This window comes from Onychomys torridus, chromosome 10, assembly GCF_903995425.1.
Source record: "Onychomys torridus chromosome 10, mOncTor1.1, whole genome shotgun sequence".
Taxonomy (NCBI): domain Eukaryota; kingdom Metazoa; phylum Chordata; class Mammalia; order Rodentia; family Cricetidae; genus Onychomys; species Onychomys torridus.
In genome coordinates, this window is record NC_050452.1 from 78544584 (window position 1) to 78557414 (window position 12831).

Genomic DNA, 12831 nt, shown 5'->3' on the forward strand with positions numbered 1-12831 from the left:
CATGCTTCTCTTTTTATGGGTGCTGGAGTTAAACTCAGGTCCTCAAGCCTGCATTGTAAGCACTTAACCTACTGAGCCATCTCCCTGGTTCTAACCCAATATAAACAGATGTGCATCGTCTTTTCTCTTGGTGACACCTTTGTCCTATCACTCATTATATGTTCTGCTTATCCCTTATTCCCAAGGAGCAGGGCACTGACTATTGGGACAATGGAAAATAAGACAGACTTAAATGCCTACCCAGGGAGCCTGGTTTGTGAGCAGATACACATGTCCAGATAGCTCCACAGTTAAAAATAAGATTATCCTAGGAGAAATTCAGGGTGACATAGGAGAACATGATTTAAAGTTACACCTAGTGTGCAGAGGTAGGAAGATCACCCATTAACATTGCTGATGCAAACTGAGACATGAGACAAAGATGGCAGCTAGAGAGGGTGGTTGTTTTGTTTTGGGACAGGGTTTCTTTGTGTAGCTCTGGCGCGCGCGTGTGTGTGCACACACACACACAAATAATAATAATAATAATAATAATAATAATAATAATAATAATAGTAATAATTACATTTAACTTTTTTTTTTTGTTTTTGAGACAGGGTTTCTCTGTGCAGCCTTGGCTGTCCGGAACTCATTTTATAGACCAGGCTGGCTTTGAACTCCACAGAGATTTACCTGCCTCTGCCTCCCAAGTGCTGGGATTAAAGGCATGCACCACCATGCCCAGCTACATTTAAATTTTTGAAAATAAAGGAAAGTACATGGACTCCTGACTGCTCTAGGAGTTATAATTTATAGGGTAGGGAAGATGAGAGAGTTAGAAATCGGAGAAAAAGTGAACATGCAGCTTTAACGGCTAGCTATTCTGGACATGTGTCCATCCTAAATACCTGTTAGGCAATCTGGTACAGACACCTTAAGAGTGAACTAGAGCTGTGGGGTGGACAATGAGGGGAGACTGGTCCATGTTAAATCCAGCCATTTCCACACAGATAAGCTAACAGAACCAAAGGGAAGAGGTCACCCACAGAGACCCAGTGCTGAGAGCAGGAAAAGGCCCGGGATTAAGCCACAAGCCCCTGATGTTAAATCTAAAGGCATCAGCAGACTCCATAGAGATGACTGCAAAGGAAGCTGGACACACAGGGAAGAACGTGGGAGCAGAACAGAGGAGAGTCAACAGTGTCAGGACGCAGTGGTTGTGCGGCTGTGTTCAAAGGGGTTGTGATCAACAAAGGAAGCTGGGATGGGAGGAGCTCCACAAGTCTGAGGCCAGCCTGGGCTACACACTGAGTTTAAGTCAGTGTGGGCTACAAGGTTGCAGACCCTACTTCAGAAGAAAAGAAAAGGACCCTTGCCTACGTGGGAGACCCCTGTGTGTTTAAATACGATGGAAAGGGGTCAGCAGAAATGTAAAAAGCTGGAAACAAGGTGTTAATTTCAGTCTTCGAAAACAGTCCTTTTTGGTACGTGTGTGAAGAGCAGGTCAGAGAAGCGGCCCTAGGGACAGGGGAAGGTGGATGGGGCTAAACACTTCTTCAGTTTACAGCGGCATCTGTCTGGTTCTGCCTCTCCACCAGCGAACTGACTAGCTTAACTGAGAACATGAATGACAAGGAGGGTTTCACTGGACAGCTAGAATAAAAGGTCAGTAAGTTCCACTGGTGTCCCACAGGCGTCTGAAGAATGCTAGAGCTGGAGAACCAGCCTTCATGGGGAAGAGCACACCAATTGGTTATCTAATACCAAAGGTCAGCCCCAAACAAACATATACACAAGCAACATTTTATGACTGAGCAGACTATATTTAGAAATATATATGTATCTGCATTTCCATACACACACATCACAGCAATTAATAAAAAAAGAAGGCATGAACTTGAAAGAACACAGAGAGTATATGAAAGGATGTGGGGGGAGGAGAGGGAAGGGGAAATGTTGTAATTATATTATAATCTCAAAAGTAAAAGTAATTTTTTTTTTAAAAAAAAGTCAATAGGCAAGTTAAATGTCCTAGGGAACCAGTGAAAACCGAACTGAACAAGGGGATCACAGGCTCCAACCTAATCAGACAGAGAAGGCAGAAAGGCCAGTACTTGCTGTGGGGTGTCCTTCTGTATGCTGTGAATGTGTGTTGCTCTCATTGGTTGGTAATAAGGCTGTTTGGCCAATGGCCAGGCAGGATAAGGTTAGGCGGGACATTCAAACTAAAGACAGAAAGGAAAAAGGGTGGAGTCAGGCAGAAGCTGCGAGCCACCATGAGAAGCAAGATGTGAGAGAACAGGTAATGCCATGAAGCCATGTGGCAAAATATAGATTAATAGAAATGGGTTCAATTAAGTTATAAAGGCTAGTTAATAATGAGCCTGAGCCATAGGCCATACAGTTTGTAGTTAATATAAGCCTCTGTGTGTTTACTTGGAACTGAGTGGCTATGGGACTGGGCAGGACACAGGAAAACTTCTAGCTACAAGCAATGACTAGAAGGAAGTAGAGGGCCGGGCGGTGGTGACGCACGCCTTTAATCCCAGCACTCAGGAGGCAGAGGAAGGAGGATCTCTGTGAGTTCAAGGCCAGCCTGGTCTACAGAGCGAGTTCCAGGACAGGCACCAGAACTACACAGAAAAACCTTGTCTCGAAGAAAAAACAAAAACAAAAAAACGAAGGAAGTAGAGATCATCACACTAGCAGCCCTCATGGGTCAAGGAGGAGTTGTACAGAAAACAGAGTCACTACCAGTGACCACACCTGACCACACACATCTGTGCTGAGGAAGGTCTTTCAAATGAAAACTTCACAAATGAATGATATCCTGGCCCCAGATGTAAAGTGGGAATAAGAGCTGGAAGTCCAAGGTCCACGTCCCTGCCTACCCACATTAGCGCCACACATGGTTTGAGTTCAACAAAGGCCAGATACAATCTCAGTTAAATTTTTCTTGGCTTAGAAATGTCGAGATAAATATATTTATAAATACAAAATTGTTTTAAATTATTTCTTTTGGAAATAAGCTCACTGAGTAATAGATTTCTGGGTCAAAAACAAGTCAACATATTTGAATCACAAACATAACAGCTCATTGTCATTTCACTGTAATGAGAATGCACAAAACTTCTTACTTTCAAAATGAACTATTCCATCAATCTGGTCAATAAATCCATTCATACGTCCTTCTGTTATCATTTGAGATGCTATCTTTTCTGCCTATTAAAAACAGAAACAGAACAATCTCTCAGAAACTGAGATATCACATATAACAATCATTCACATATAATCAAGTGAAAGCCTTTGGCTTAACTCCCCGTCACTATGTGCTTACCTGTCATTTGCTGAGGAACATGTATTGTATTTCTAGTTTCTTACCCCATTGTTTAAGTTAAATGGGACCTATTTCATTTTGTTGGGGGTTGTCTATCTGTTTTGGAAACAAGGTCTCACTATAGAGCCTGGCTGACCTAGAACTCATGATCCTCTGGCATCAGCCTCTCAAGTGCAGAGAATGGAGATATGTCAGACTTTTGCTGGACAAGATTCTAGCCATTTTTTTTTAAACCAACTTTCTCCTCTACTTAAAATCAAAATATCAAATTTTATTTTCTTCTTCTTTTTTTTTTTTTTTTAAAGAAGAGTCTCATAAACCCCAGGCTGACCTCAAGTTGCTATGTAGCTGAGGATGAACTTGAACTTCTAATCCTCCTGCCTCCACTACTCAAGTGCTAGGATTACAGGAGTGTACCATCTGTCTAATTTATGCAGGTAGGAATGACTCCAGAGTCTTGTGTATGCTAAGCAGACACTCTACAAACAGAACTGCAAAACCAGCCTGAAAATTTCACTGAAATCCAAATCTTAAAAAGATTAAAAAAAAAAAAAGTTTAAAGTTGCAGGTACACAGTTCTGCTACTGCCTTTGCCCACTGCTGCCTTCAAAGCACTACACAAACGAGCTTAGTGGTTGAGAGCACTGGCTGTTTTTCCGGAGCACTGTGGTTTGATTCCCACATGGCAGTTCACAACAGTCCCTAAATCCAGTCCCAGGGGATCCCACACCCCCTTCTGGCTTCTATAAGCAACAGCATACATGTGGTGCAGAGACATACATGCAGGTAAAACACTCATATACACGGGGCTTGAGAGACGGTCAATGGTGAAGAGTGTGCACCTCTCTGAGAGAGGATCTGAGTTCAGTTCCCAGCATCCACATCAGTGGCTCACAACTGACTGTAATTCTAACTCCAGTATATCTGAAGTCCTCTTTTGGCTTTCTTGAGTGCACACAAACATACGCAGAGCATACATATAAATAAAAATAATAAATCTTAAAAAATCCATACACATAATATAAAATAATTAAACATCCTAAAATAAATAGTAATAAAATTGCCTTCAGTTCTGGGGGGAACAGAAAATTTTGTTTTTCTTATATCGATTTCTGTGTATTCATTACACAACACTTTGGTTTTTGGTCTATGTAGCCAAGACAAGCTTGCTACCTTCCTGCCTCCTCCTCCTGAGTCCTTCGATCATAAGATGTCCCATATTCAGCTGTAGTTTAAAAAGCCCAAGAACCAAACAAAGATACAGATGTTCATATTCACAAAGGAAATGAAGAGGCTTTTAAAAGCTAGAGAGGCGGGTTGGGGTTTTAGCTCAGTGGTAGAGCACTTGTCTACCAAGCGCAAGGCCCTGGGTTCAGTCCTCAGCTCTGGAAAAAGAAAGACGAAAAATAAATACATAAACAAACAAACAAACAAATAAATAAATGATAGAGAGGCAAAAGCAAAATGCTCTAAAGCCAACTCCCATTGCCACAGTTAATGTTTAGTACACATGAGCAGATTAGATTAGATTGTGACTGGTCATTTTGTTTTGTTTGGTTTGCAAATGTGTATGGATGTTTTGCCTGAATGAATGTCTGTTCACCACATGCATGCACGCACGCCTGCTGCAAGAGGCCAGGAGAGGGCGTAGGATTCCCTGGAACTGGAGTTACAGAGGCTTGTTTGCCACTGTATGGGTCCTGGGAATCAAACCAGATCCTCTGCAAGAAAAGCCAGTGCTCTTAACTGATGAGCCATCTCTCCGGCCCCTGACTTGCTCATCTTTTACAGACATCTTCACAATCAATACTGCATCATCCTACTGACTGATTATAATCTATTACTAACAATATATTCACTTCCCCTAGTCTCCACAAGAACCATCCCACCAACCCTGAGCTGTGTTTGTCTTGCTCTGTAGCCATTTTCCTACCTCAGTCTCTAAAGTGCTGAGATTATAGGTGTGAGCTACCATTCTTGGCTAAGAAAACATCTTTTAAATGGTAACTGTAGTCTCAGTTCCCAAATCAATCCACTTTCATTACCAAATCTGTACATGCAAAGAATTGTCAGAAAATCCTAAATTAAGCCTGGTAAACACACACCTGTAATCTCAGTAATTGGGAGGTAGAGGCAGGAGGATCCAGAGTTTAAGGTCATCCTTGGCTTCAGCCTCTTACTGAGTTTGAGACCAGTCTAGGCTGCATGAGATCCTGTCTCAAGAGAAAAAGAAAAAAGAAAATCCTAAATTAAAACTTCCCAATTAAATAAACTGCATGACTTTACTCTCAGTATTATTTGAAATTAAGATGATGTTTCATAAACAATAACACTATAAAAACATTTGGTACTGTGTAGGGGTTTATGACCAACCAAATCCAAAAAATGAAATAAGATTCCCTAGTAGGTCAGTCAGCTCCTTAAATTAAGCCAAATGCAGAAGTCACCATAGAACATCCTGGGGTGAGAGTCAATCTAGGGCAGAGAAACAAGGATGCACCATCTCCATCTCACACTTCAGAAAGAAGATGTCCTTATGAACATCTAAGATTTCCATTCTAAGTAACTATCATAAGACACAGTCTGAACGCTAACACCACTAAGTTCATGACAACAGTACTTCACCATTTAAACAGTCTCTTCTACTTACCGGGCTTTAAACACGTAGCTTCTGTTGTGCTGGCGAACGTTATCAATTATGCATTTTTTCCATTACTTCAATAGTTTTGGGTTTCAATTCCCTGTTATAAAGTATTAAATTAATAAAATACCTTAGCTGCGGGGATCTCTAAAAGCGCTCCAAGTTCTTCAAAGGTGATATTGTTATATAATTTGCTTGCTGACAACAAATTATGCTCAATAACAGCTCTGTCCAAGATGCTGGAACCTTAAATAAACATAAATAAACTCTTTAAAGCATAAAATAGTTTCAAACATTTAATAAGATATACCTTTATTTTTTTAATTTCTAGGCATATAATAAAGCATTAAAGTCAGTCACTCCTCTGATCAAGACATTACTAAATTTTACATTTGATATAATAATAATAATTATTATTATTATTATTATTATTGTTATTATTATTATTGTTTTCCCTGTTGGGGTTTCTCTGTGTAGCCCTGGCTATCCTGGAACTCACTCTATAGACCAGGATAGTTTCAAACTCAGAGATCTGCCTGCCTCTGCCTCCCATGTGCTAAGATTAAAGGCAAGCACCAATATGCCAGGGTACATTTACCATTTTAGTTTATATACAATTAAATAAAATACAGTATTTAGAAAATCAGTGTGACAGCTAATCTTCAATAGCCAATCACATATGGAAACACACCTCTGGGCGTGTCTGTGAGGGTGTTTCCAGATAGGTTTAACTGAGTGAAGGACCGCCCTGAAAGTGGGCACACCATTCCCCTAGGCTGGGGCCTGGACTGAATGAAAAGCAGAAAGCCAGCAGAGCGCCCTTACTGTCGACCCTAGGTGACCAGCCATCTCCCAGGCCTGCCATCATGCCTTGCACACTATGGTGGTCTGTATTCTCCTTCCTGTCTTCAGCTGCTTTGGTCAGGTATTACGTTGAGGAAAGTAATACAGTGAGTGAAGAGTAACTACCAAGGACGGACTGAGCCCTTTGCACTGGGTTTTGCTTCTAGCTGACAGTCTATCACCTTTTCTTGTTCTGCTTTAAGCACACGCTTTTATTAGCAGACAGCAGGATGACAATCTTGCAACGTGCTCTGGGAGCCACAGTTTTTTAAGGTTCATTCTCATCTTTACTTTGTGTATTGGGGGGTGGCTGAATTACAGGCGGTGTAAGATGTCCTTGAGAAGGGCAGTGCACACTCCTAATTGCTGAGGCGGCATCTTTCCAGCCCTCATCGCGTTCTTTTGGTCACCATAAGCATCTTACTGTGAGGTAATGTGAGACTTGTCCCAGAGGCAGGATCAGCTACTTTTGCCCAGAGCTCAGGAAGAGAACCCCACTTTAAGTTAGGGTTCTCTAGTGCCTTGTGAAACCCTGGCCTCAGCCCCGCCTGCCTTCCTGGCTCACTCAGCTTTTGTGTCTTTGTTGAACATTTACTACAGATCAGGAGCTACAGCAGGGATATTCAGAGACCTCCAGGGAAGCAGTCTACAAAACCCTTTCTTACACTTGCCCACCATCCCTGTCACAATAAAGAAAGGAGGAAAGGAAGACAAAAGACAAAAAATGATTAAGCCAAGGCTGGGGATGTAGACTGGTACAGTAGTAAAATGTTTGCAGTGAAGGCCACGAAATCAATCCCAAGCCCAAAAGAAAGGGAAGGAGGGACAGACAGTGGAACAAGAGAAGACTGTACGTGTACACACACACACACACACACACACACACAAACTAACTAACCAAAAAACAAAAACCTTGAACACAATAGCCCCAAAGTGGAAACAATCTTCCTGTCCATCAGCCCACAAATAAGTAAAATGGCAATCCACATAATAGAATATTATCTGGCAATAAAAAGACACAAAATCTCATAACATGGATGAGTGAGTCATTACACTAAATGAGAGATGCCAATAATGAAAGGCCATAATAATATTATTATGATTCCATTAATATGAAATGTCCAGAACAGACAAATCTATAGGGCAAAACTATATTGGTAGTAATGCTACATGATGTGAGAGAGAGAGAGAGAGAGAGAGAGAGAGAGAGAGAGAGAGAGAGAGAGAATAAATGGAAATGTCCATGAAAGGCAGTTAAAAGGATGGTTCAGATAGAAAGCCAGATAAGCATCTTCTCCCCTGCACAGACCCAAGAGTCGCTGCTCTTCAGGGATATTTGAGTATACCATGGGGTTTGAATAGGATTGGCCTCCATAAACTCAGGTGTTTGAATGCTTGGCCCATGGGGAATGACACTATTAGGAGGTATGGCCTTGTTGGAGCAAGTGTGTCACTGTGGGAGGGGGCTTTTGTGGTCTCTTATGTGCTCAAGCCATGCCCAGGGTGACAGTCTCCTTCTGGTGCCTATGGATTAAGATGTAGAACTCTCGGCTCCTTCTCCAGCACCATGTCTGACTGCACACTGCCGTGTTCCCCACCATGATGATAATGGACTGAACCTCTGAACTGTAAGTGAGCCCTGATTAAATGTTTTCCTTTATAAGAGTGTTGTCTCTTCACAGCAACAGAAACCCACTTACCTTTTATGACAAGAAAGCTCAAATTCAAATCCAAAGATCAACTATGTTAATTCTGAAAACTTTCTACCTAGCTTTTAATCAATTTATATATCAGGCATTTTTTAAAAGAAATCATGGCTGCTTAGAATATACAGAGGGTTAAAAGCCCAATCAAAACAGAAGGAATAACTTCAATTAAAGCACATACATATTACTCATAGTTGGGCTACAAATTTAATTTTAATATTCTTTCTTTTTTTTGGTTTTTTTTTTTTTTTTTGGTTTTTCAAGACAGGGTTTCTCTGTGTAGCTTTGCACCTTTCCTAGAACTTGCTTTGGAGACCAGGCTGGCCTCGAACTCATTAGAGATCCGCCTGGCTCTGCCTCCCGAGTGCTGGGGTTAAAGGCGTATGCCACCACCGCCCGGCTAATTTTAGTATTTCTTGAAGCAAAGCAAAATAAGAGAATTTATCAATCCACAATGTGTTTGACTAAGATAAAAGCTAGTTGCTTAGAAGAACCAGAATAATCCTACAGCCATAAAAGAATTTTTCTGAGATTCCACATAGAGAAAACTGCATGAAAAACAAATTCTTGGGGTGAAAGATACAACACAGTATGTTAAGGACCTGAGTTTGAGTTTCCTGGCAACCACAGCGGGTCGATTACAATGGCTTCTAACACTAGCTGACAACATTATCTTCTGGCCTTCCAGGATGTCTCCACGAACCAGACATATATTCAACTGACACACACATATACACATAAATAACAACAACAACAAAAAAAACCTTACAAAAGTCATTAAAAGAAATGTCTTCAAGTAGAAAGATGGGGAACACCTGAGTGCTTCTTAAAGTATAATCAAATACAGAAAATGCAACAGGTCACTCATCTGGCTCAGCTCCAAGCAGTTAAGACTGGATAAAATGTCACCTTTCCGCTAGCCCCAGTATAAATGACTCCTCACAACTAATTTCTCTTTGGTACAGGGTGACAGTGAGTCCAAGTGGGTCTAGCTGACATGCATGTTGAAACTGTTCTTTGCATGCTTCTCCATGTTTACATCTATATGTTTAGTATCATGGTCACTATAGCAAGTACTTTAAAACAGCTGTAGACAAAGGTACATAAAATAATTAATATTATGAAGAAAATATTAAAAAAATTTTTTCTGGCAAAGACATTCCGATTTAAGTAAACACATCATTTAAGCAGAAAATACAAAGGAACTCTATTCTGATTAGTGAACTCTGATGAACCTTAGGCAAGCCACTGAGCTAAATTTTGCTCTTAATCAAGAATGGATAATTATGCTCTATTACATCTGTTATTTAATGCTATTTACTAGTGGCTTAAGCTTTTTAAAATCCAGGGGCCATAGATATTCTCTATAATTTTTCAGTTTTCACAAGTTAAAAAAAAAAGATAAAAAAAGAAAAAGCATTATTTCACAAAATGCTCTCTAATAGGGACTATTTTAGAATATACCACAAACTTATGTCTGTGTTTAACATTCCTCATTTGTCAACAGTCCTCTTTGTATGAATCAGGAAATATGACTTGAAGATACTAATCTAACATACTTCCTACTAGTCTGCACCTAAATATTCACCGCCACACACACGGAAGACGCAATCATTACCGTCGGCTGTAGTTGCTTTTTGGTGAGGCATCAGCATTGCAGCAAACTCCTGAAGCTGGTTCCCTCTGATGATTCTATCTAGGTACATTTTCTCGAGAATCCCATATGCAGCAAGTTGCTGACACCGTTCATCCTTAAAAAGAGTAGCGAGCATCCGAGAACGTTGCTGTCCTAGGGGAAACACAAGAGTGTCAAATATTCTCTGTTTCTTCAATGACAAAAAACGATCACATTCTATGACCCCACTTCTACCTACTAAAATACAATCCCCATTAACAGATATATAGTATAATATATAGAATGTTCTAGGAAAGTCACCACTTAGTTAATGTTCAGCTGCTGCTTCTATGGGAGATACAGAATCAGGTTCTTCTAAGCCCATAGGTAATTTTTTGTCAACCTTAATCCATCTGCAACTTTGTTTCATATGTTTCTGTTTAGAATCTTACTTAACATATACTGTTAATTCATTAGCCTTGAACTCACAGCTGACACTAATTCTGCCAAAATAAAGTTTACATGACACTATTTTGTCATACAAAATCTCCACATCAGACTGCCTATCTTTACGAACACTAGAGGGCATAGTAGTGCACGCCTGCAATCCCAGCACTTGGAAGAGGATTGCCAGAAGTTGAAGGCCAGGGGCCACAGGTCAGCCAAGACTACACAGCAAGATCTCTGTCTACCTCTAGTTCCCACCAACACCTACACCACTGCACACCCCTACACACCCCTACACACCCCTACACACCCCTACACACACACACACACACACACACACACACACACACACACCTACCTACGCACACACCAAAACACTAGAGAATATCCAGAAGTATGTCAGGGGATCATTTTAAACAGCAAAATCACCAAAGGGCACAAAACTATAGAAAATGAAACCCCTATTAGCCCACAAGAAGGACACTTGTTTACAGTTCAAAAGCTGAGCTACTACAAGATCACTCTCAGCTGGAAACAAGAATTGGATAACTCAGATTTTGCTACTTACTCTGCACATATCTGAAAATGATTTTTAAAAAAAGCTGAAGAGTTTGGGTTAAAAATAAATGTTAATGGGGCTGGAGAGATGGCTCAGAGGTTAAGAGCACCGACTGCCCTTCCAGAGGTCCTGAGTTCAATTCCCAGCACCCACATGGTAGCTCACAACCATCTGAATGAGATCTGGCACCCTCTTCTGCATACCAAATAAATAAATAAATAAATAAATCTTTAAAAAAGTAAAAAAAATGTTGATGAATAGATATGTTCACCAACAAAAGACCACAAATAAATGAGGATAACTGAATATTCACATAAAAACTATATACGCCCAGTACGGAACACCCTTCTGTAACTCCAGAAGCAGTCTGAACTACATAGCAAGTTCTGGCCAGCCAAGCTGAACACTAAGATTCTTGTATAATATTGGAGGGACCAGCCTTAATATTACACATCCCAGGGGCTCAGGAAAGAGAACTACTAGCGGCGAGGACTATTTTCGGGAAATAGAATCTCAGTACACCGAGCTCCATAGTCCACTTGCTTTAATTCCTCTGGCATAACATCCTACATACACAGCTTCAGTTCTGTTCTCGTGCCTAGCTCCTTTCTTGCCTGATTTCTCTCTATACTTATCTACTGCTCCCTCTAAGTTCTATCTTAATTCTCTCGTCTTAATTCTGCCTCATCTAGGTCCTTTTCTTCTTGTTCTTACCCAGCTAGTACTTCCCCATCTGGCTCTTCCTCATCTTCCATCTCGTTCCTCTAGTACTCTCTTCTAGCCCTTCAATCTAGTTCTTCCCCATCTCAGTTTGTTGCTCTCAAGTTCTTATCCATCTAGTTCTTCCATTCTCTTTTCTCTTCTCCGTCCTCCCATACTCTGGGAGTCCTGGTATATATACACTTACAAGCAGTATTCCCTTTGCACTGCAAAGCCAGGCTTCCAGGGTCAAACAGAGGGGTGGTAAGATTCATATAGAGGGGCAATAACCATTAATTATCATTTGCAACCCCAAAGGGAAGTGACCAATGGGGAATGAATTAACTAAAGGCTAAATTTGGGTAATATCTAAGAAGAGGGATCTTATGTGCTCAACTATAACCCAAACATGATTGGTAGAAAATTTTAAGAATCTATAAGTTGCTAGGTCAATGGGAGAAAAAAAAACGGTCTTCTTTTTTCCTATGGCTGCTATCTGTCCCAGCTATCTGCCGTTTATCTGCAGGGTGGGGGAAAGTGTGCCTCTGGTGATAGTTAAAGGAGGAAGTAAAGCTTAATTGGCACATCTGCCAGGCTTTCTCAAACAGTTAGCCTGGATGCTTAAGCCGGTTCTTAGAGTACAGAGGTATCTCTGATAAGGTACCATCCTCCATCTGGTGTCTCTTTGTGGAATTTATCTTAAAACAGGAGACTTGCATGTGGACTGTTATTACTGCTAGTCCTTGAAAGTGGCAAAGGGAGATATCTGAATTCAGAGAAAGCCTTTCCTGAGGCTGTTCTCCAAATACCTGGAATGTGTATGTCCAGAGAGTGATCAGTCCACACTGTTAGCCCTTCTTAGGGAAAAGTCAACTGGGAAAACTATGAAGGCACACATGATTTTCATAATAGAAGACAGCTAATATATAACAAGCCAAGTAACACGAAAAGCTTCTTGGAATTTGGCTTCTTCTGGAGGAAATCCTTGATCCCTCCAGGTAGTGA

General features: G+C 40.8%; 1 protein-coding gene across 2 annotated transcripts in view; it reads right to left on the reverse strand.

The window, feature by feature from the left end:
* The window catches only part of Cops4 (COP9 signalosome subunit 4), a 47737-nt gene that overhangs the window by 4141 nt on the left and 30765 nt on the right, over nt 1-12831 (reverse strand). The window contains exons 7-9 of one of the 2 annotated variants that reach the window (XM_036201190.1): nt 10125-10295; nt 6088-6203; nt 3117-3201 (exon numbers count right to left, since the gene is read on the reverse strand). In XM_036201190.1, the coding sequence (XP_036057083.1) occupies nt 3117-3201; nt 6088-6203; nt 10125-10295 (372 nt within the window). The remainder of the gene's footprint in view (nt 1-3116; nt 3202-6087; nt 6204-10124; nt 10296-12831) is intronic. The other variant, XM_036201192.1, reaches the window with a different exon arrangement.